Source organism: Dipodomys spectabilis, unplaced genomic scaffold (genome assembly GCF_019054845.1).
Source record: "Dipodomys spectabilis isolate Male_0828 unplaced genomic scaffold, ASM1905484v1 ptg000026l, whole genome shotgun sequence".
NCBI classification, from domain to species: domain Eukaryota; kingdom Metazoa; phylum Chordata; class Mammalia; order Rodentia; family Heteromyidae; genus Dipodomys; species Dipodomys spectabilis.
This window is the reverse complement of record NW_024870703.1, coordinates 10,964,852-10,990,313: the sequence shown is the minus strand read 5'-3', so window position 1 is coordinate 10,990,313 and position 25,462 is coordinate 10,964,852. Positions and strand designations below refer to the sequence as shown.

Genomic DNA, 25,462 nt, shown 5'->3' with positions numbered 1-25,462 from the left:
TCCCTGTCTTTCACAGGCTCAGATAGGTTAACTAATTTGTCTGAAGTCACACAGCTGGGACTCAAGGTCAAGTCTGTCTGACTAGAAGGCCATTCAGCATCACTGATGGATAGTAACGGCTTTTTATAGCATCTTCGGCTTCTCCTGTTTCTCCTTTAACCTCTAGTGTGGATCTCTGTGACCTAGCTTAGAATTAGATTATCTGTTAACATTGGGGGAAAAAAACATATATTTACCAGATCTTGTGTAACACATTTGTATATCTTATTATATAGAAATGGTTTTTAATGGTTTATATCATCATAAAAGTGGATCTCTTTGGCCCTTTAAGAAGCTAATTAACCACTAAATATAGACCACAACTTGTTCTTTTCAATCTTATGTGTGTTTCTTCCCCCCCATTGTGTGATGCCATCTGTGCTATGAGCTCATACTCTTTGTGTTCCTTTTCCAAGAGCCAGATTCACTGTTATCTAAACCCACAAAGCTGGGCTGCTTTCAGTTTGCATGCGTGGCTGTGAAAACATTGGAATCTAATGCCTCCTTGTGGATTTGCCCAGTATCACTTCTTCACATAACTGCGTGGAACTTTGGTCTCCCCCACACCTGTGCTCACTGTAAATGTATGCTCGTTCTGTTAGCAAAGGGACTTATTTTGTCTTTGGCAAGTCATCAAACAGCTACAGGTCTTTTTTTTTTTCCCCTGGGTGTTTTTTGAAAGGTCTCATTTTGTCAGTTTAATATGTGTGCTGTGGGAAGCCAAACCTTAATAATATGATGTCCTCTTCAAATCTCCTGACTTTGTGCTGTGACAAGTGAAACAAATGTTGAAGAACAAAGACATTAAAAAAAAAATAAAGGCTGCTCCCTGGCACGGCTCTAATCCATCTTTCACTCACATTTTTGCTTCTGATTCTTCAGAAATCTCTCATCATCTTCCAAGGAAGTGGAACACGGAGACTGTCAGAGGTTTTCTTGTGAACTCAACTCAGGAGCTCTGAGATCATCACCAGCTGCTTCAGCTTGTTAACCGTGCAGACTAGATCTGGCCACTCGGCACCTCCTTTCTCTTCTCCATTTGGAATTCCCAGCACTAAATTTAGCTTAAGATGCTAGTGGGGAAGGAAAGGCTACTTGTGGGGTGTGTGTGTGTGTGTGTGTGTGTGTGTGGTGTGTGTGTGTGTGTGTGTGTGTCTATGTGTCTACTTACCTCATTCTTGATACACACTGGATCCCCAGGGAACCAGAAAAACCTCAGGCCAGCTGCCATCTTCTTCCTGCTCTCCTGCTTCTCAGCTGGAGTTCAGACCATTACTGGCAAGGGGCAGAGGAAGAAATGGGGTCTGTTTGAGAGAGATCACACATTTCCCTAGCACAAAAGTTCTTCTAGGGCCACAGATCATTTCTCCTCAGTTGATACCATATCTCCAAGTCATAAGCAGCTTTTGAGAAATACAGGTTGAAAGAAGTCAGAATCAGCCACACAGCCAACCCAGTCATCAACTAACATGTACGGGAGTAGATAACATGTAAAACCCTTAATTAAGGTTGTCAAAAGAGCAGATGTTGCTACTAAATTGGAAAAAAATTTTCTTTTAATTTTACTTCAAATTAATTAGGAGTACAGGTTGAACAACAGAATTATTCAACAGAATTAAGATGGATTTTTTAAAAGGTTACGGACATCCAACTTTCCTAAGTAGAGTTTGAGTAGCAGCTCATGTATTAAAGCATGGTTACATCCTTGTACTATGGCCACAGGCAAATTTCTTAATCTTCTGAGCTTTAGTGTTTTCTGTTTAGTGGAAGTAATAACACCTTTCCTATCTAGCTCAAAGCGTCATTGATGAGTTGTAAATGGATTTTGCCAAAGCTTTTCTGTGTCTGAGATGTTCATGTGATTTCTGTCCTCTATTTTTTATATTAATATATTGTTTATTGTAAAGATACTGTACAAAGGGGTTACAGTTACATGAGTAAAGTAATGAATACATTTTCTATCAAGCACTGTTACCCCCTTCTTTGTTTTTCCCCTGCCATCCATTCCTTCCACACATTCCCCAACTCCTCCCTGCCCCTGCCACCTCCCTCCCCAAGTTCTAAAGTTCGTTTTCAACATAGTGTCTTGTATATCTCATTGTTACAAGGGGTCAACCTGTATCCTTATTTCAGCATTTTGTTATTTCCCTTCCCCTCCCCAAATTAGAAAAATGTATATACAAGATGCAGGGCACCGACATCAAATACAGTGAAAACAGGGGTTATACAATGGGGGTAAAACATACAAAAGAAACAAAAAAACCCCACATAGTACATTATAAGTACATTAAAAACAACAGAAAGAAAGATAAAACCTCTTGTGTCCTTATCTTGGGGTTCATTTTGCTTAGCATCATCTTATATGGTCATAGTTTTTGACCTTTTCTGCTTATCCTAGACATATACTAGCTATTTCAAATAAGGGAAACCATGGGACCTATGTTTCTTTGGGCCTGGCTTACTTCACTTAATACAAGTTTTTCCAAGTCTTTCCACTTCCTAACAAATGGGGCAATATCATTCTTTCTGATGGAGGCATAGAATTCCATTGTATATGTATACCACATTTCCTTGGTCCATTCATCTGCTGAGGGATATCTAGGTTGGTTCCCTGTCTTAGCTATGGTGAATAATGCTGCAATAAGCATAGTTGTGCTGGTAGCTTTAGTATGACCTTGTTCATGATCACTTGGGTAAATGCCCAGAAATGGGATTTCTGGGTCATAGGGGAGTTCTATGTGGAGTCTTTTGAGGACCCTCTATACTGCTTTCCAAAGTGGTTGAACAAGTTTACATTCCCAACAATGCAGTAGGGTTCCCTTTAGCCACATCCCCTCCAGCATCTGTTGTTATTAGATTTCTTGATTACAACCATTCTAACTGGGGTGCCTCTATTTTTTTTGATATGGTATATTGCATTAATTGATGTGTGTGTGTGTTTGTGTGTGTGTGTGTGTGTGTGTGTGTGTGTGTGTGTGTGTGTGTGCATCAGTCCTGGGGCTTGAACTCAGGGCCCAGTTGCTGTGCCTGAGTTTTTTGCTCAAAGCTAGTGCTCTACTGCTTGAGCTCCAGATCATTTCTGGCTTTTTTGGTGGCTAATTGGAGATTAAGAATCTCACAGATTTTACTGCCCAGGCTGGCTCTGAACTTTAATACTCAGATTTCAAACTCCTGAGTAGCAAGGATTGCAGGAGTGAGCCACCAGTGCCTGAAACATTAGTTGATTTTTATATAGAGAGCCATTCTTACATTCCTAAAATAAATCCTTCTTGGCCATGGTAAATAGCTTTTTAAATATTGCTGAATTTAATTTGCTTGTTAGGGACTTTTGCATATATATTCATAAAGAATATTGTATAATTTACTTTGCCTGTCATGTCTCAGAGGACTACTGGCCTTGTAGACTTATAGACTGAACTAAAAAGTTTCCTTCCTCTTCTATTTCTTTTTCTCATTTTTTTTCTTGTACATAACAGGTGCTAACCATGTGAATCATGCAGTCAGGCTTTATTCTTGAATTTTTATGAGATGGAGTCTTGCAGACTTTTCTACCAGTCTGGCTTTGAACCATGATTCTCTGATATTAGTCTCCTGAGTAGCTAGGATTACAGATGTGAGTCACTGGCACTTGGATAGTTTATTCCCTAATATATTGTGCATACATGAAGAATGTTCTATGTGCATTTGAGAAATGTCATTGTGGGTAGAGTGTTCTGTAGATTCTAATTCTGTTTACTTGGTTTACAGTGTTATTTGTGTCTTTTGTTTCTGTGTTCTACCATTATTGAGAGTAGGTTATTGGATCCTCCAACTTCTAGTCTTCAATTGCCTGTTTTCTTTTTCCTGCAGCTGTTTGTGTTTTCATGTACTGTGGGGCTCTGTTGGTAGGTACTCATGGGTTTACAATGATTTTATCTTGGGCTTTTTGTCATTATACAATACAGCAATCCTCACCCCAGGCATATGGTTCCAAGGAGATTGCTGCTGAGATTGCTCAGGGTGCATTGAGTTCAATACTGTGCTGCAAGTGCTTCACTCATTTTCCCCCTCATAATGCTGCCCAACTTCTGCTAAAGACAGCTCTAAATGTTTTGCCCTATCAGTTAAGATCATTATCTTTTTGGGCATCATTTACTTCACCTCATAAAGCATATTTTCACAAAATTTGCGGTAAGGGAACATCCAGCCCATCAATATAGTGATTTTAAAAAATATTAAAAGGTCATGAGACCAAATAAGAGCTGCTCCATATTCACAGAGCTGTGGCACATGTACACTTGGAAATTAAAAAAATGTTTTTGAAATTTCTTTTTTAATTTAATTTAATTTAATTGTATGGATGATATACAGAGGGATTACAGTTACGTAAGGTAATGAGTTCATTTCTTGTTGAACATTGTTACCTCTTCCCTCAATTTCTCCCACTTTCCCTCCTCCCCTCCCCCCAAATCGTAAAGTTCATTTCCAACATATTGTCTTGTAAGTATCGCTGTTGCATTGGTTCACCCTTTGTCCTTTGTCTCACCATTTTGTTATTCCTCTTCCGTTCCCCGTATCAGATAAATGTACATACAAGACAAAGGGTACCAAAATAAAACAAACAGTGACAACAGGAGATAAACCAAAGGGGGAAAAATGAAGGAAAAAATAAGCATACAGTACATTAAAAAAACAAAAGCAAAAACAACCTCCCCCCAAAATCCTCTTGTTTCCATATCATGGAGTTCTTTTCAATTAGCATCATTTTATATGATCATATGTACATGGCTGTTGAGCTATTGTGATCCTCTGCTAAGCCTATCCTAGACAGATACTAATTATTACAAACGAGGGAAACCATGGAGCCTATGTTTCTTTGGGTCTGGCTTACTTCACATATATAATTTTTTCTAAGTCTTTCCATTTCCTTATGAATGGGGCGATGCCATTCTTTCTAATGGAAGCATAAAATTCCTTTTTGTATATATACCACATTTTCTTGATCCATTCGTATACTGAGGGGCAGCTGGGACATGTGGACATCAATAGTTTAGCTATTGTAAATAATACTGCAATGGACATAGTTGTGCTGGTAGCTTTAGCATGTCCTTGTTTGTGATTGTTTGGGTAGATGCCCAGGAGTGGGACTGACTATTTATTTATTATTTTCTGACCATGCTTGGTCAAAACTACATGTAATAAATCTGCAAATAAGGTGGGCTTACTGTATCATTGTCTCTAAGTGATGATTTATATCTTAAAGTTTGTTGTATCCAATATCAGTATACACATTCCATCTCTGTTATTATTTATTTGCATATTCTGGCCTATCTTTTTGCTTTCACTCTATTTTTTTCTTCAAAAGTGTATCTCACTGGGCACTAGTGTCTCACTTCTGTAACCGGAGACTGAGATCTGAAGATCATGGTTCAAAGCTACCCCAGGCAGGAAAGTCCATGTGAAACTTTTATCTCCAATTAGCCACTCAAAAATTGGAAGTGGTGCTGTGGCTCAAATGGTAAAATGCTAGCCTTGAGCACAGAGAGGCTCAGGGACAGAGCCCAGACCCTGAGTTCAAGCCCCACAACCAACCAAAAAAAAAGTACATTTCTTGTGGGTATCATATACTTAGATTATGTTGTTTTATCTGTGATGACTACATTCCATCTTTTTGGCTGGTAGCTATTGTATCTAAATTTATTTTCTAGATGCCTTATAGCATCTGTCTCTCAATTTCTCCATTATTACCTTCTAGATAATTTTTTAGTGGACTTTCTAATGCTCTCTTTTTGTTTCACCATCTTTTTTGTTAATTTCCAAGTGGTCATCATGTGAATTAAAAGTGACATCGCAGTTTAAAACAATCTAATTTGTATTAATACTAACTAAATTTCAAATGTATAAAACTTTTGTGCCTACATAGCTCCATTCTTTCTTTATGCCTTGAACTGTTACTGTCAAATTATATCTCTACAGAGTGTATGTGTATTGACACAGTCATAATTATTGCTTTATTCTTTATTTCATTTAAATCATATAGAAAAATGTACAAACACAATATGAACACATGTCTCTATGTTTTTTTGTTTAAATGTATTCTTTTTTTCTTTATGTGGATTCAGTTACTGTCATTTCATATCAGTTGAAGGAATTCCCTTTAGTCTTTTATGCAAGGATGGTCTGATATTCATCAGTTCTTCCAGTTTTTATTTAACTGAAATGTCTTTCTTTTTTTCCTCCCATTTCTGAAGATCAACCTGAGAATGAGTGTTAGATGGAATGGTAGTTTTATAGAATAAAAATGGAAGTTATAAAACTGTTTTCAGTCCATATCTGTCATTGGTCCCATACCAAACTATTTGCTCATTTGTAAACTTAGGCAAGATGTAAACACCTGATAGATATACCCTATATCTCATAACCATGGGGGAGGGACAAGACCAAAAGAAAAAAACCTGAAAAATGTTGAGTTTTTAGAGAATTCCAACTATCAGATTAGTTTATGAAAATATCCGATTCTTTCAAAACTGTCAGGTAGTGTTTCTCAATGTGAGGTTCAGTGGATGTTTGCCTCAGAACTGAGGATCACTTGAGATGTTTAATTTTTAACATCAGGTTCTTGGCTCAATCCAAATCTTTTGATTTAAGTTATCTGGGGAGGACCTTGAAGTTTACATTCTTCACACCCTCCAGGTGATTCGTATGTACACTGATGTCTGAGAAAACTCTCGGTAGAAGATGCTCCTCTGTATTCCCAGGAAGAATTGATTGGCTTGTGATGTAAACTGCTCAAAATTTAATCTCCTTTCATTGTTTTTTTTTAAATCACTTTACACGTGTACTTAGACTCTACCAAATAGAAATTGCATTGATGAGTCTACTTTTCTGCAGAGTTGTCAGGGTTAGAGTACTGACATTCACTTGCCTTTTTAAAAGTCAGGTAAATGGGGTTGGGAAGGTGGCTTAGTGGTAGATTGCTTGCCTAGCGTTCATGAAGCCCTGTGTTCCATTCTTTAGCTGGAAGTGGCACTGTGGCTCAAGTGGTAGAGTGCTATCCTTGAGCAAAAGAAGCCTGGGGACAGTGCCAAGATCCTGAGTTCAAGTCCCAGGACTGGCAAAAAAAAATGTCAGGTAAATGCAATAAGACTGCATTTATCCAAACAACTGGCCTACAAGGCTTACATTGAAATAAGGAAACTGTTGGTTATTGAATTTTTTAAAGAAGGCAGATAGTGTTCTTTGACTTTAAAGAAAAATAGGCTCATGTTAATTCATGTAGTCTGAGATGGGGCAGGGATCAGGAGGCAGACAGGATATAAAATAAACCAATAGATACATTTACCTATATCATAGTATTGAGCCTAGGGCTGGTCATGCAAGCAACTAAGGAGAGAAAAAGATACTTTTTCCTTCTCTCTGCTTTCAATATTACCCTTTCACCTAAGATCCATATTCCAAGTGAGTAACATTCCTATTAAGGTATAACATCAACTGCCCAAGGGTAAAATAGGTTTGTGTCTAGGGATATGATATTATCTAAGGTACCATGCAGAAATTCTTTTAGGAAAAGTATCTTATGGTTTCTAAAGAGCACTCTTCCTAATGAACATTTTTGTGCAATCTAGCTGAGAATTTAAGACTAGATAAAATTCAGAAGTGTAATTTATGTATCTGTTTAACATTCCAAGCTGATTTCTCCCAATCATCTGTCTACTTATAGGTCATTTCTCCTTAAGTAGCATTGTGTTTAAGTCATCCATACTGAGTAGTAGAAAGCATTTAGGGGAACATCTACATCCTTATAAAATTTCAAACATTCAAAGTAGAACATGCTTTCTTTTAAAAAGAACTATTTCATGTTTTCGGTCTTTAGTAGTCTGACTGGCTTCTGTTAATGAGAGTAATCGAGAGATTCGTATGTCCTCTCCATTTCAGCCCAGTTTAGGATAAGTTATTCTGCCTTCGGTCTCCAGAATTCTATTACAAATGATTAGACTAGTAAATTGTATTTCTTATTTCCTTCAAGGTATTGCGCAGCGATGCACAGCTATCAAGTACCACTTTTCGCAGCCAATCCGCTTACGAAACATTCCATTCAATTTAACTAAGACAATACAGCAAGATGAATGGCACCTGCTTCGTAAGTATTTCTGGGAAAGGATCAGAAAGGAACTGGTGCCTTTCCAAACCCATTACTCTTTGGATGGAAAGACACTTATCCTGTGCAAACCTCTGGGTGCAGTTGATTTGGTTAGAGTTTGAAGAGCATTTCGCTATGCCATGGGCAAAATGTGTTTATTGGACAAGTATGGGAAACCCAGGTGTGAGTTTCTGTGAAGACAGTGCAGTATGCCTGTCTTTCCAGGTAGAATCTGTACAGGTGAGTGGGGAATGTACACCTGTCCTACCATTTGTCTCAGGAAACCAATGAGATTACACTCCAGATGCTCTTATTTTTGTTTTGTCCCTGTAATATTTATCTGTGCTTATCCCAAACCTTGGTATTTCTGCTGAAATTCTTTTATGAATATGTGCCATAGTATTCTCAAAGAGTATCAATTACCTGTACATCTCAATGGAGGTAACTGCTGTTTTTCACTGTCGGGAAACATCAGATATGACACTAAAAAGAGCGGCTGTTTACCTGGAAACTGCTGATTCAAGCTGCCTGGTGACCGGTAGCATGCAAAAGCAAAACCTGACCCTGAACTCTTTCCTGTATTCCCCAAGTCGGAGATCAATATTTGCATTTTCCCAATGAAATGCACAGCAAAGACCAACGATCTTGTTTTGTGGTAGTGAAAGCCACTGTAGAGGAACAAGCAGAGTTCCACTTCATAAGTGAATTGCTGTGCAGAGCAAAAGACTATTTTGAATCCTGATCACATACGTGGACAGTATCATGCCAGTAGTCCAATGCAAATTCTCTGATTCTTTAGAATTTGGAATGTCATTGGATAAAACAGCATGACTCTCTGAGAGTTCTTGCTGCTGGATTTTAGCAGCCACTTCCCAGCAGATCTAATTTAAAGTCATGTCTAAGTGCTCTCACTTTCTAATTTTTGAGGGCAGTGCTAAGTATTGAATTCAGAGCCTCAAGATTGCAAGGGATCCATCTCACAAGCCATTCCTGAGACCTTCTGTTTTAGGTAGGGCTTTTTGTCCCTCCCCCACACCCCAGATAAGGTCTCACGTTTTGCCTGGGTTGGCCTCACACTATTTTCCATACTCCTATCTCTGCCTTCCAGGAAACTGGGATTATAGGCATACATCACCATGCCTGGCTACTTCATAATTCTTTATGAGCATGTTTGGGTTATTTGTCTTAATAATCTGTCTAGATGAATTGCATAGATACTGGATGATCACAAGATCCTGAAAAAGAACCTTACCTCTTTAATCTAAAACTTTTTACCTTGTTATTTTAGCCCCGTACACCAATATTTGAACATTCTCTTTGTGTGTGTGTGTGTGTGTGTGTGTGTGCGCGCGCGCATGCACCTGTGTGCATTGTGGGGAAGGGGCTCTTGTGAAAAGATGCTTGTAGCAGTTTTGTATATGACTGTTTCTAAGAAAGTCAAACTGACCCTGTGCCTTTCAGTAATCATAGAAGGTACAACTATCACTCAAAGCCCCAGGCATTCGGGAGTTTGTAGAAAAATAGTAACTGAGCTATTTTGCATCTCTGCTGTTCAGATATGCAGATCTCTAATTTTCTATTATGCTCTTGCTATTAAACTCAGTATCTTTCATCTCTGGATGGTTGTTCTATGGAGTTTACATTTCCTTGTCTAAGCAGAAACACTTGGTTTTCATATGGATGCTCTAAGAAAAGGAATGGTTTGCTGGGCGTTGGTGGCTCCACCTGTAAACCTAGCTACTCAGGAGGCTGAGATCTAAAGATCATCGTTCAAAGCCAGCCGGGACAGAAAAGTCTGTGAGACCCTCCCCCCTTTTTTTTGGTCCGTCATAGGTTTTGAACTCTGGGCCTGGGCACTGTCCCTCAGCTCTTCAGCTCAAGGCGAGCGCTCTACCACTTGAGCCACAGCACCACTTTCAGTTTTCTGGTGGTTTATTGGGGATAAGAGTTTCACAGACTTTCCTGCCTGGGCTGGCTTTGAACCGTGATCCTCAGATCTCAGCCTCCTGAGTAGCTAGGATTACAGGTGTAAGCCACTGGCGCCTGGCTCCAAACAACCACCAGAAAACTGGGAATGGTGCTGTGGCTCAAGTGGTAGAGCACTAGCCTTGAGCTGAAGAGCTGAGGGGCAGTGCTCAGGCCCAGAGTTCAAGCCCTATGAACAACAACAAAGAAAAGAAAAGAAAAGGAAAGGAATGGTTTGCATGTAACTTATAGGCTAAGATCAAGAGGAGTGGCTACTATAACCCATTGGCCCTTCTGCAGCACCCCTGAGATGCCCAGGAGCTATGCAAACATACAAGGTCAACATGGCACTTCTGCATTCATAGAGAAGCCTGCACTTCCATGTGCATCTTTCTTTGATCACATGTGCTTGGCAATGTTCACAGTCCCCAGGCATTTTGCTCAGACCTGTTGCCTTAGGGGCAATGGGTATATGTTTGGGATCTGGTGTTTAAAGAAACATCATACAATCATAGCATTTAGGTAACAAATTTTGATAGTTGAACATGTAGTGGACACTTGTTTGGGGAATAGTCTCTCCTTAATCTGGGTGAATTGGTGCTTCTCTCTCTCTCTCTCTCTCTTTCTCTCTCTCTTTCTTCTCTTCTTTCCTTCCTTCCTCCTTCCCTCCATCCTTTCCTTCCCTCCTTCCCTCTTTCCTTCCTTTCTTTCTTTCTCTTTCTCTTTCTCTCTCTCTTTCTTCTCTCTCTCTTTCTTCTCTCTCTCTTTCTTCTCTCTCTCTTTCTTCCTTCCTTCCTTCCTTCCTTTCTTTCTTTCTTTCTTTCCTTCTTTCTTTCTCCTTCCTTCCGGGTGTTCTACATACAAGCCATGCATCCAGCTTACTTTTTGGTTTTTGCTGGTTATCTTGTAGATTGCTCTGACAATCCTCTGATCGCATCTTCCTGAGTAGCTAGGATTACAGATGTGAGTCAGTGGTGCCCAGTGTGCTCTGTTTCTGAAAAACTCTCCTCTCATATATTCACAGGAGGTAGATTTGACCCTTGCCTTTGTGACACCCACAGATACAGATACCTGGAAAGAGGATTTCCCAAACCTCTCACCCTGTAGGCCCCACTCCTGTCCATGTAACTTATTTTCAGGATGCACGCAAAGCACTTTCTTTGTTCCATAATTGCTAGTCACTTTCCTGACTGTTCCTTTGATCTGGGATGTCTGTTTCTCTCTTGAGATTAGATTTAAGAAGAATCACGGCTGGCTTCCTGGGCATGGCTGTAGCTGTCCTGCTGTGTGGCTGCATCGTGGCCACGGTCAGCTTCTTCTGGGAGGAGAGCCTGACCCAGCACGTGGCTGGACTCCTGTTCCTTATGACAGGTATGCTGCACCCTCGGGAGGCCACCTCCCAGGCAAGGGGGCTTGGGCTTTGCCTACGGTGTGTTTGCTCTGGGCCATCCCTGTAAATTTTGTTGTCACTCGTGATAAGAACAAGTAGAAGTTCATTTGGTTTTGGTGGAAAGTTCAGAATTTAAAGAAAATGACATTGTCAAAAACACAGCCCTGATTTCCCTGTCATTGCTTGTAAGTAGATCAGATGGACATGATCTGAGTTTAATCTCCATTTGAGCCAAGTCTGTTTTTTTTATTGTGAGAATACTGTACAAAGGGGTTACGATTACATGGGCAAGGTAATGAGTACATTTCTTATCAAGCATTGTTGCCTCCTCCTTTGTTTCCCCTTACCATCCCTACCCTCCCCATCAACACCCTCCCCTCCCCTCCCGTGTCTAAAGTTGTAAAGTTCATTTTTTGACATAATGTCTTGTACATCTCATTGTTGCAATGGGTCCACTTGTATCTCTATTTGAACAATTTTTTTTCCATTCCCCTCACAAATTATACCAATATCAAATACAGTGAAAGCAAGGGTTATACCATGGGGGAGGGACATACAAAGCAACAAATCATCTTATAAATATGTTAGAAACAATTGCAAGAAAGAAAAAAAAATTGAGTCCTTATCTTGGGGTTCATTTTGCCCAACATCAACTTATCTGACCATTTCTGCTTGTCTCAGACATATACTAGTAATTGCAAATAGGAAACCATGGGACCTATGTTTCTTTGGGCTTGGCTTAATATAATTTTTTCCAAGTCTTTCCATTTCCTAACAAATGGGGTAATGTCATTCTTTCTGATGGAGGCATAGAATTCCATTGTGTATATATACCACATTTCTATTCATCTACTTAGGGGCATCTGGGTTGGTTCCCTATCTTAGCTACGGTAAATAATGCTGCAATAAACATAGTTGTGCTGGTAGCTTTAGTGTGGTCTTGTTTGTGAACATTTGGGTAAACGCCCAAAAGTGGGATTGCTGGGTCATAGGGGAGCTCTATGTGGAGTCTTTTGAGGAACCTCCATACTACGTTCCAAAGTGGTTGAACAAGTTTACACTCCCACCAGCAATGCAGTAGAGTTCCCTTCTGTCCACGTCCCCTCCAGCATCTATTATTATTAGATTTCTTGATTATAGCCATTCTAACTGGGGTGAGGTGGTATCTCAATGTTGTTTTGATTTGCATTTCTTTTATGAGCCAAGCCTGTTTTTATCTTTATTTTTTCTGTTCCATTCTTTCCTTCTGTGTCCCAAATGATGACCTAGTCTCTTGGTAAAAGTGGCCCACTGGCTTAGCAGAAGCCCTTGAGGAGAAAATGGTGACAGGAAAATGTGGTCCATTCCTTATCTGAAAGTCAACTGGAAGTCCATGTCCCAGTGACCATTCCTTACAACATTCATTCATTTCCCTCCACAGACCTTGTTAGGAAATGTGTAGGTACTGGAGACACACAGCAAATCAGGCTGGCAAAAATCCCTGTTCATTTCTACTGTGCGGCACCACAAACCATAATGTGTGCTGGTGATAAAATGGTGCATTTCCTGCAGGAGCAGGGAGCATCTTGCTGAGACTGACATGTCTGAGCTAGATCGTGAAAAGTGACTGGTGGTTGAGAGTGTATGGCAGAAACAGGAAGCCACCAGTGCCAACCCCAGGCAAGAGATGGCAGGCTAGAGAGGAACCAAGCAAAGGAGAACCTCACAGAAGGCCAGAGCTGTAGTTAGTGGCTGGATCCTTAGAGCTTTGTTGATGAAGAATTTTCTTGGTGAAAAGCTTGAGTTTGAAGCTGAAGGAGATGGAGGTTGCTAAAAGGTTTTAAGCATAGGAGTGACTTAACAGCCTGAAATTGGGAGGTATGTGGAGACATAGATAGGGATTTCTTTATATTATTATTAAGAGGTAAAAGATACTTCTGTCTAATAAAAAGCGAGGAGTTAATTAAAAGGAGTTGTGTATGGGATATAAAATAGGTATACAAAGTATATCTATAAATCATCTATCTATCTAAAATATTTGAAAAATGGGGGGATAGAGGGAGTGAATTTGTTCAAAGTACACTATATGCATGTTTGAAAATGTCACCACAAAAACTCCTTCATTCTTCAAACATATATTGATTCAAGAATAAAAAATAAGGGCTGGGAAGGTGGCTCAGAGTAGAGTGCATGAGGGTTCGATTCCTCAGTATCACATAAACAGAAAATGGCACTGTGGCACTGTGGCTCAAGAGGTAGAGCACTCACCTTGAGCTAAAGAGCTGACGGCCAGTGCCCAGGACCAGAGTTCAAGCCCCACGACTGGCAAAAAACAAACAAAAACAAAAGAATAAAAAATAAAGCCAGGCACCAGTGGCTCATACTTATAATCCTAGCTACTCAAGAAGCTGAGTTCTGAGTCTCTTAGGTGGAAGCTAACTTGGGCAGACAAATCTGTGAGACTCTCATCTCCACATAATCATAAAAAAATCAGAAGTAAAGGTGTAGCTAATGTGGTAGAACATCAACCTTGAAGGAAAAAGCTAAGCCAGAGCATGAGGCCCTGAGTTCAAGCCCCAGTACCCTACCAATAAAATAAAATAGTCAATAGTCAAATAAAAGTCTAGGAATTGAGTTGATGACTAATACTAGCTGAAGATGGCCACAGATCTATTACTTTCACAAAAATTTAGTGAGTAAATGCTGAGTGGAAGGTTCACCAAGTACACCCAGCATCAGAATGAGTCCTCCGAGGATAGCCATTTTTTAAAATGGAGCTGTTATCTGGAGCTGTTACTCTAGTGTAATGGGTTCGAGCCTGTGTTCATACAAGCACCAATACTCTAGGGCTGATACCAGCTTTCATACCTGTCACTTAGAGGCGGTGCTTTGCTTTCTGTTGTGCTCACTGGAGGACTTAAATGACACAGGCTAGGGCCTTTTGGTCTCCCTGCAGCTGCTTTCCATACGGTGACATATCCTATGTCCAGATCTTCGCAAGCATCCTGACAAGACATTCAAGGGTCATCCTATGGCCCCTGCCCAGCTCGGAGCAGAAAGTGAAGTTAACTTTGCCACATTTGTGCCAATATACAGTGGCTGCCAGGACTGGAGCTCAGGAAGCTACAATCGGTGCCTGAGCCATCTACCTAAGGAATGCATTTAAAATCCAAGGAAGCCAGGCGCTAGTAGCTCACACCTGTAATCCTAGCTACTCAGGAGGCTGAGATCTGAGGATCAGGGTTCAAAGCCAGCCCAGGCAGGAAAGTCTGTGATACTCTTATCTCCAATTAACCACCAGAAAACTGAAAGTGGTGCTATGTCTCAAGTGGTAGAGCGCTTGCCTTGAGCTGAACAGCTCAGGGACAGCACTCAGGCCCAGAGTTCAAGCCCCATGACCAACAAAAAATAAAATTAAAAAAAAAACAAACAAAAAATAAAATCCAAGTGAGCAAGTGAGAATAACAAAGAAAAAGATACTGGACTTCCCTGGAGATTTGTTTACCCCTCTCCTGGGGCTTTGTGGTTATTAAAAACCTCCATTGCCCTTTATTAGTTGCACCCTGATTTTTTTTTTTAATTTCTGTCTCTGTATGCATCAAGGAAGCGCAGATTTGCTTCTCCCTAACTCTAGAAAGGCCCCATGCCACAGCCCTTGTGGGTTTCCAGACTGGAAAATAACCTGTGTAAGTTGCTGTTGTTGATGTTGCTGTTGCTGCTATTATTGGGGATTGAACTCAGGGTTTCCCATACCATTCTACTACCACTTGAACCATGCCCTTAGCCCTTTTGATTTATTTTGTGTTTGGCAATCTTTTCCATAGTTGGTCTGTACTCTCTGATTCCCAAGTTTCTGGGATTACAGGCATATACAACCATATCTGGCCCAGTAGGATTATTTTATTTAAAGGATACTGTTAACATAGGTAGTACATGAATAATTTAGGATGCTCTTTGCATATAAAATGATTGTTTACATTAAAACAAATCATAAAGCCATGAAAGCCAGGTCTAGTGAGTGCTCTCTGGAAAGCCCAGGGGACGGTTTGTTGTTGTTTTTTTTTTAGGAATATGGGTGAGCCCAGGGGAGAGCTAACAGTTTCCAGGGTGTCATAGTCTGCTGTCTTGCTCAGTGGAATCTCGAGACATTTGTTTTGTTTCCATTATTACAAATAATGCCCTGGCATTTCCTTTGTACATGATAAATTAGCTGGAAACCCTTCACACGAAGTAGCAGGAGATGAGAGCAGATAAGGGTTAAAGAATTGATTTTAATTAAGCAGACTGTCTTCAGCAGCTCTAGACAGCAGCCCTCCCACAGATTTTTTTTTTTTGATGCTAAACTTAGCCCCTTCTAATATGCTGGCATCTTCATTCCCTGCCTGAACTTGCTGGCATCTTCATTCCCTGCCCGAACTTGTTTGCCAAACCTTTCATGGAGAACAGCAATGATGTGACAGTTTGAACTGTCAAAATGGAAACTGTGGAACCGTCTCTCCCCCCCTCTCTTTTTCTCCCTCCCTCCCCCCCCCCCTGCCTTATTGCATGCAGACAGGTCTTGATTGCCCACATGCAATTTTTGGATGATCAATTTGCATCTGGGAGCCAGGTTGTATGACGTTTCTTCTTCCTTTACAAAGGTTTCTTGAGCAGATGCAGGTCCCGCATCAACCAAGAGTCTCTGGTATAGGCTTTTGGCATTAATACTCTGAGGCTGCTTCTACAGGCCTGGGACATGTGCAGAGGACAAGGGGGAATAAGGTGTCAAGCTCCACCCTGTGCATTCAGCCATGCCTTCTATGAGCTTGCCATTGTGGTATTGTTGTATAGTGTAAGTTATATGTATTTTAAAGGATTAGTTTATTCAAGGCTAAAGTGTAAAATACAATCTTGATCTCTTTTAGCATTTTCAGTTCTCTTTTAATAGATTATCAGGAGTCTCAAAGATTAGGCAAAGCTTAGGTCTTGCTGGGTGGGGATCTCATCACCTGCTGGGTCTGTTGCCTTTCACAGGCTAGGCCTGAGAGAACACTTGAGCTACTCCAGCCCTGACAGAAGAGAAAGAGGAGACCACCAGGCTGCCCCATCTGTGCTTCAGAGGCAGTTAAAATCCACTCTGGGCTACCTGTTTCTTTGCTTTAAAGCAGCCACATGAAAGGAGATGCTGAGCCAGGAGCTGGCTGGTGGCTGACATCTGTAATCCTAGTTACTCAGGAGACTGAGATGTGAGGATCACAGTTCAAAGTTAGCCTGAGCAGAAAAGTCCATGAGACTTTAATCTTAAATTATCTTGCAAAAAGCCAGAAGTGGAGCTGTGGCTCAAGTGGTAGAATGCCAGCCTTTAGCAAAATGTTAAGGGAGATTGCCCTGAGTTCCAGTCCCAATCCTGGCACACAAAAGTGAGGGGGAGAAAAAGGGGGAAGAGGGAAAGAGAAAAAGAGAGAGAGAGAGAGAGAGAGAGAGAGAGAGAGAGAGAGGAGAGAGACAGAGACAGAGAGAGACAGAGAGCGGGGGAGAGGAGAGAGATTGCTGTAGTAGGTATATGAAATTATCTACGCTATCATTAATTATGACCTAAAATTCCAGGTCCTATATGCCTTATCTGAAACTCTGGGGGGCTTGATGTATTCTAGAATTCTATGTATCCTATTATCTACCACTCTCAGCAAGGTCTGGGGCAGCATCTTAAAGTCAAAGACATTAACATTTCTGCTGTTAAACATATGAATATTCACTCTAAGAAGGAGCAATGAGGACTATAATAGCCTTGTGTTGGCGAAGGTCAGTCTTTGCCTATAGAGGAAATTACTGCAATCTGACAAACGAGATTGGAATTTTTTTTTAAATTTAAGAATTGAAGATTGCAGATATATTTTTGTCTCTGTTTAGTATTGATTTTAAAGAACTGTCCTTCTATATCTATTAGTGCTGCCCAATCTTTTAGCTGAGACAAAAGGTATATGGCTTTTGTAGTAATCTATGTGGAAAGTAATGGCTAGAAGGGCAAAGAGGTCAGAATGATGGGCAGGCCATCTTTTAACGGAGTGGTGGGGGGAAGTCAATGTCTATGCCTTTAGGTGTTGTAGTTTGGTTATTTGTCAAGCTGGAGAACCAGAGTGAAGCCACTTCTACTCCTTTCAGACTTTTTAAGTACATCAAAAGGAGGGAGGTCAAAAAAATGGGCCTCGTTACCCTAATTACATCTAACCAGCTGGCTACAGGCACCATGAAGATTTGGAAGTAGGAAACTAGGTTGATGATCTGTGATGGTAGCATCAATTTACTGTAACCCTCATCTAAAACTATCCCTCTAAGCCCCGCTCTTCTGTGCAATTATGGTACCTTCTAATTAAGAATATTGGCAGAAAACCTTTTAATATTTTATAAGAAACATAGCTGTTGCATATGGGGCTTGTCAGGGAACCAGTAATTATTTACTGTTTTGAAGATGCTACCCAGCAATAGCCAGGAGCAAGTTCAAGACTCAGGAAGCTCTTTCCCTGGAGCACTAGCTAGGCAGAAGAGCATCAGGTCATCAGGAGAAAAGAATTAGGAGAAGATTATATAGACAGCCTTCCCCTCCCTGCCCCCCCACCATGGGTTTTTAAGATAGACCCTCAGACTTTATACTTTTGGAATGCAGGAATGCCTTATCTATGTTTTCATACCTCCTTCACATACCTAGATTGTAAAGCATGAAAATGCAATATTTCCTGAGTTAACTTGCCACATAGGTCAGTCCTACCTGGGGTAGTTTATGATGAAATGGCTCTTAAGTGGATAGAACTCTAAATAGACTGTAGGATTATTTTTGTTCAACAGATTTTTTTTTAATGCTATGAGCTCAGCTGTGTTAGAAAAGATGCAAAATGAACAGGAAATGCAAGTCATCTCTCCTAGCTTTGCCTGAGATCCATGCTGGAAAGTCAAATGGCTAAAACACCTTGGGTACCGGAGTATATCAGTGTTCAATCATTGTGGGTATGATTCACAAATGCTTGCAAAGCTAAACTAGTTCTAATGCAGTCAGCACTAGGTTGACATATGTAAGTAACCAATAATCACTGAATAACAGATTAACTAATACAAATTAGAACAACGTTGCTGCTATCTACAAAAGAGAGAAACAAACTCACACACGTGTGCGCATGTGCACACACATACACACACACACATGCACGCACACATGCACACACTCCACATACAATGATGTTAGGTGCTGAGTTATAGCTTCCCAATTCATTAATCTCCAGGACCTCAGAATGTGACTTTACTTGAAAATAGGATCTTTAAAAAGAAAATTTAGTGACATAGAGCATGAGAGTGAGTCCTAACTCTATAATAGAGTTCTTAAAGGAGAGGACATTTGGATATAATTACAGGGGACTATGCTGTGAAGCATGGGAGAGGATGGTTGTCTTGAAGGCAAGGAGAGGGGTCTCAGAAGCATGCAGTCCTGCTGATGTTCACATCTCAGATCACCAGTCTCCAGGATTGTGAGAACATTAATCTCAGATGGTTAAGCCACCTAGTATGTGGTTCTTTGTTAAGATGGTTTTATCAGACTCATCACATGAGTCCTGTAAGAGATGACTGTGAGATCTAAAAGAGCATTCATAGTATCAGAATTATGAAATCAGCTTGAAAACAAACATATCCTTTCATTATTTAAAACAATGCCTTTTCTCGATGTCTTTGAATTGAGAGGGATTTATTTTTCCTTTGAAAATATGATTGATGAAGAAAGCTTCTTTTACAAAAGCTGTTTAGAAAAGTTGGAAACAATGCTCTGTCTCTCACAGAGAATTCAGCTCAGCCTACAAATAATATCTGTGGCAGGCAGATATTTGCAAATTTCCTTAGAGGCTTGAGAGTCTGAAAGGAGGAACTCTTCTTGCTCATCTCTTCTTTGCTTTCCTTTTACCCAGAACAATTTCAAGAGCATCTTTGAAGGAGAGAGCACGTTACACAGGCCAGTAGCTTGAGGAGGAAGGCCAGAGGGGTGTCATAGGTTTGGACCAAAAGCCTGTTCTCTCTCACTCTGTGCTGAGTGAATCAAGGCAACAGGCAACAGGAAATAAAGCAAGTATTCATCTGAGTTTGATGAAGACAGACTCCAAAAAGAGTCCAAGCAGCACTGAGGTGCACACACTATTCCACAATAAAATAAAGACAAACAAGTAATGAAAGTTAAGACAGAGGGACAAGCAGAGGCGCAGGGTGTGTGGGTGAGCTTTCTGTTGCTATGATGAAATGCCTGAGGAAGAGGATTTAAAAGGAGGAGCAGTTTGTTTCTGTTCATGGCCTAAGAGGTTTCAGACCAAAGTCACTTCCTCTCCATTGCCTTGTGTTTGTGATGAGGCAGAATGTGAGGACAGGGAACATATGGTCAGACAAAGCTGTCCACTTCCCTGCAACCAGGAAGTAGAGAGAACAAAATGGAGATTGGTCCCAGTATCCCCTACCAGGGCACATTTCCTATGATCTCCCTTGCTTCCTTTTGGTCCCAGCTGTTAAAGGTTCTTCAACCTCCCAGTAGCACTACAGACTGGCGACCAAGCCTTCCTTGGCATTTGGCCAACACTGAAGAACTAAGCCATAAACACCAGGAAAGATAGATCCAAGAGTTAGAGAGCAAGCAAAAAGGATGCCAGAAAGCTTCATGCTTTTGCTTATGGTAGGCCACAGATTTTGTTAGCACCAGGGAGCTTCTGTTGTCTGGTAACTTGGAATACAATTCGTTTGTGACCTCTGGCATAAACATTCATGACATTGAAGGCAGAGAGAAATTGTACTGGTGATATCCTCAGATTAGATTGTTTCTTGTTTTCTTTTCTCTTCAGTACGATTCATGATATAATGAAAAATTAATTTTACCCAAATGATTTTATGGAGATGAGGGAGGAGGGGTACAAGTAAAATCAACCTTCATCATATAAAATCAAAGGGAGTATATACACATAGGACAGTTCATTATTTAGTTTCTTAATATTGAGTATTAAATTCACTCAGAAGTTGTAGGATGGGTACTTGTTCCATGATTAATGGCATCACAGAAGTTTGACACTGTCTGAACTTCAGTAACTAAGTCTCCTCCCCTTTTTCTTCCCCAGATGAAGACACTGAAGTTGAGTAATTTCAAGGTCACACACTGATTGGTGGTTGAGCCAAGGACTAGAATACATATTTCTTGCATTTAGACATCAAAGGATTCTTGAAAGTCTGTTTGAACTCAGGCTTTCAGAGGTCATTGTAACTATGCTAGTTGTAAAAATGCTTTCTTTTAGGCATACATCTGTGTACCAACAGCTAAATGTATCATGGAGCTGTTTTTCCTGGGAATAGGGCATTGCACTATTATTTTATTTTACCTATGGGTACTCCAGAGATCATTGTTTTTCTAACAATCTTACTGTTCTATGGGTAGCATTCTTTAAAAGGGTCTTGTATGAACGTCTGTTCTTCACAAGACCTAGAAAAAGCAATGGAATATCCTTTTTTATTCTTATTACTGAGAGTTCTTTTTAAAAAATCTTATCTGTAAGTACTTGTACGAGGGGTTTCGATTCAACACATCAATTTATGAGTACAATGCATCCTGATGATGAAACATTATTTGAATGGTCCATTTCTTTAAGAAAGAATTATTTCCAAGTTGATCTTCCTTTTGCAGAACTCATAGTGATTTATCTGTTTTTGTTTTTGTTTTTTTTTTAAATGGAGTGAGATGCCAGAGGATGAGATTTTACTCCTTTTAGAAAAACAAAATCACTTTGGAGTTTAAAAATGGAATTCGGCAAAGAAAAGGAAATAGCAAATGATCTCAGATCAAGTATCTTTTTCATTTAGAATATTTTCTAGATGTACATTTGGAAAAGAGATTCAGGCAGTGTGTTCCTTATATAATTTGAGTGGAAACCAAATTCTAGCACTTATTGAATAGCCCTAAGGTGATCTTCTTTTTCTTCCCAGTTGAAACCTACTCTGAATTAGTTTTTCTGTTGGTGTTTTCCATCTCCAAAGCTGTAGGTTAAAACTGGGGGAGGGCAGCCTGCTTCCTTTAGCTTGTTTTTCAGTTCTAAAGTCTGTTTCCAAAGGAGAAGTCACAGGTATTCCTAAGGATATCAAGGCAATTGTTGTCCAGCCAATAGAAACACCACCTTCATGCTCCCCAGGGATGACCTGGGACATGATGAACACACATGGAGGACCAAGAACACTGTGGGAAGTTGGGTTACCAACTTCCATTTTTACTACCCACCTTCACCCCAATATCCACCCCATTTCGTATCCATGCCCATCCAAGAAGAGCATCCTTGAGGGGCCATTGTAAAGTAGCAGCATCTAAGTCTTTGGAGCAGTCCTTTACACTAAAACCCCAGTGGTTTTGAGCTTTGAAGCCATTTATTAAAGTCCTGATTTTAGTGTTCTTAACGGATAATTATCCATACATACGTTGATTTTTTTATGAAAAGGAAATTTGGAGTTATTCCTGTTTTTCTTATATTTTTCAAATTGTCTATGACTTGAATGGTGAAAGTATATCATCTCATGGAGTAATTTTACATTGGTTTCAAATTCCTGGACTTAATTTATATTATTTAAAAGCATGTATTCAGCCACTTAAAATTTTGTTGAGGACCTAGTATGTACCAGACTCTGTACGTTAAAAAAAAATAAAAAGCGATTTTGTTACTTGTAAGACTCCATTTAAAATATTATTTACAGGAAACTTGATAAATAGTTACAATGTTCATCAAAATGACTTTATATAAGGATTATAATTATGTAAAAATGCGTTTGGTTGAGTATAAAGCAAAAGCAAACTATGGCTCTTTTGTATTGCATTTGAAAGATTATAGAAGCTGCTGCTGCCCCTTACCAATAGTTGGAATTTTTATTAATTGTTTTTAAGAATAAAACAAAATCCAAACATGCATCACTACTCAAACAAACTTCTTCAAGTAGGCAGAATTTTTCTTGTCCATCTTTTCTCTTTTCTTGTGTCAGTGTTTGCCGAATGAATTCATTCAAGTAAAAGAATTATAAAGTTTATGAATCTGGAGTGATCGCTTCACTGGTTGATCCGATTTTCACAAAGGCATGCCTGGCTTTGCCTTGTCGCAGGCCAAACCATAACTGATCATTCTGTTCTCTTTGTATTATTTATAGGGATATTTTGCACCATTTCTCTCTGCACGTATGCTGCCAGTATCTCTTACGATTTGAACCGACTCCCGAAGCTGATTTACAGCCTGCCTGATGATGTGGAACATGGCTACAGCTGGTCTATCTTCTGTGCCTGGTGCAGTTTAGGTTTTATTGTGGCAGCTGGAGGTCTCTGCATTGCTTATCCATTTATTAGCCGGACCAAGATTGCACATCTAAAGTCTGGCAGGGACTCTACAGTATGACTGCACTCCAGGTACCTGCCCACAGTTTGAGTGACTCTGCAGGCGAGAGGAATGGAGTTTACATCAGGATCCCAAGCACAACGCAGTCTCTTACATTCCAGCCTGTTGTATGCAGCCCTTTTCTGGATGACTGACAGCAAATCATGCAAAACCACACAACCTTTCGAAGGACAAACCGATGGTGGATTCAAAGTGCTTTAATGACTGTTTCTGCTTTGACTGTGAGACAAAGAAGGAGCTGTGGCATGGGGCATTTCTAAGGGTCAGAAAAGAGAAACTGCAATGGAAAAAAAATTTGTATAATTTCCATTTATTTCCGAGAGTTTGTATATAACAATTACCTGAGAGTCATTTCTATATGCAAAAAAAAAAAGATTCGTAATCAACGCAATTATAATTTTCTTGTCACTGTACTAGGCTTGTTAAGTTTTGACCCACAGCTTTAGAACTTGTCCTACTGGTGTCTTGTGGTGTCAGAGCCCGGTATTTGTGTATTATTTGTGGATGTTCCTTGTTACAGGAGGGTTCTTCTTTGCCTTATTATTATTATTTTAATTGGAAGTCTGCTCTCTGTCTTTGTACTGGAGTCAAAAGCATAAGAGAAACAGATCAACCATGTAAGAGCTAATCCGTGACACTATGCAGTATTGTTTGAAGTCCTTTCTGTTGTTCAGCTTCTGTCTATGTTAACTGGATTTCTGCATTAAATGACTTCTCCCTTGTTAATCTAGGTGTGCTTTCCTGTCTGTCTTTGAACTGTGTCAACAAGTCTCCATAGTCATAGGACACGAGAGAATTATGATGTTTCAATAAGACTCTTTAAGCCTGATTGCTTATTTTAATTGAGTTGGTCTTTCTTATTTATCTTCTGCAGCAATCACATGCTTGCTATTGACAAAAGGTGTCATTGCAAACTTTTTAAACTTCCTTTTACCAGCTGCCTGGTATTTACCTGGTGATAAGAGCCACATGGTCCCTGGCCTGCTTCTTGGACCTTCTAGGCCTGTGATTTTTCACCTGGGCTACACATCAGGCTCTTTAGTGGTTCCTAAACTGGGCTCTATAGCAGACCAGTTATCTCAAGGTCCATAGCTGAGCCTTGAATTGGAAAAAAAATCCAAACTCAAAATATCCCAGATAATTATGCTGCATAGCTGGAGTTGAGAGTCATTGTTTGGGGCTTGATTTGGACTTCCTTCTTACTAACTAGGCTAGCTAAGTGATTCAGCATGTATAGTACTGTGTACCAGGCCTAGGGCTGTGTTTATTTCTCCCAGATGTTATTTCACTTATTTCTCTCAAAGATCCAGTGTTTCATGGAGGCCACAGGATCAGACCTAGAATATCTGCTGCTGCTTCTTTTCCTCCTCAGTTCCTTTCCTAGGTATGGACACAGGACAAAAGTTAAGGCCCTCCTAGTGGGGCTGGCTCACATGGCAGACCACCTAACTAGCAAGTGCAAGACGCTGGGTTCAACCTTCAGTTCTTCAAAAACATGAAAAACAGGAAAGGACCTTCCATTGTGTTTCCTCATTTTTTTGATGGAAGGGTGGGCATTAGCTAACTTCTAAGCTTTTCCTTCTCCCTCCAACACATCATCTCCTCTCTATAGATGATGGATGTATAAGAAAGTTTTCTAGAAAACATAAAAGATGCCCTATCTCAAATAAGGTGCCCTTTCCGATTTTCATTTCACAAAAGGCCCTTTTGTTTCATCTTCATAAAAATTGATTTAGTATTCAGAAAAGAAAACAAAGTCTGATTTCCAAATGACAGGGGCCACCTGTGGTCCCAGGAGCTGTGTGAAAGAGGTGGCGAGACTGGTGGCCACACAAGTTGTCCCCTGGGGTTCCCACCGCAGCTGAGGTTCATGAGAATATCCCTGACTGTCTCTCAGGCCCCTTTGATAAACCAGTCTCTCTGGATGAGATCAGAGACATATAGAAAGGAGCAATTATTTCCATTTATTACTTATGTGGGAAATTCTCAGAGCTGGAGAGTTTTTTCTTTGAAGTCTTTTAAAAAGATCCCCATGGAAGATGTCAGGACTCTTGAACATTTATATTCCACCCACCAAAGCAATGTCTGCATGAGTAACTTTTGAAGTTTCCCAGAAGCTTCCTAGGGGGTTGAGGTAAGAATGGAAGAAAGCTTCGAGGTTGGCAGTAGGTGGAAGGGTTCATACACCACAAAGATATGCCCAGAAGCCAAGGGAGTTCACTTGGGATTCAAACGTGTTCCAGCAAGAGCTGAGCCTCCCTGCCTTCCGGCCCCAGTGAGCTCAGTGCATGGAGCCTTGTGACTGGCCAAGTTTTCTTACTTCCATTTCCTGTCCAGGAAGTATGAACGTATGTTGCCAATGTTGGTGCCACCTGTACCCCCTCCTCCATCCTGGGGTTCTCCCGGAGCCAGTGTTTCCTTAATTGGCTTGTGAATGAAGAGGGACCAAAAAAATGGTAGCACATTGTTGTGTAGGATGTAAAATCCACTGAAATCCTTCACCTGTTCCCCTTCTGTCTCTGTGTCCTACTTTTGGATGATTGCATGCAGCCTCAT

General features: G+C 40.3%; 1 protein-coding gene across 2 annotated transcripts in view; it reads left to right on the top strand.

The window, feature by feature from the left end:
• Positions 1-23,632, top strand: part of Tmem178a (transmembrane protein 178A) — a 180,838-nt gene extending 157,206 nt beyond the window's left edge. For both annotated transcript variants that reach the window (XM_042675558.1, XM_042675557.1), the window contains exons 2-4: positions 8,045-8,158; positions 11,357-11,494; positions 22,665-23,632. In XM_042675558.1, the coding sequence (XP_042531492.1) occupies positions 11,389-11,494; positions 22,665-22,906 (348 nt within the window). In that variant the 5' untranslated portion in view covers positions 8,045-8,158; positions 11,357-11,388 and the 3' untranslated portion in view covers positions 22,907-23,632. The remainder of the gene's footprint in view (positions 1-8,044; positions 8,159-11,356; positions 11,495-22,664) is intronic.
• The last annotated feature ends 1,830 nt before the right edge of the window (positions 23,633-25,462 follow it).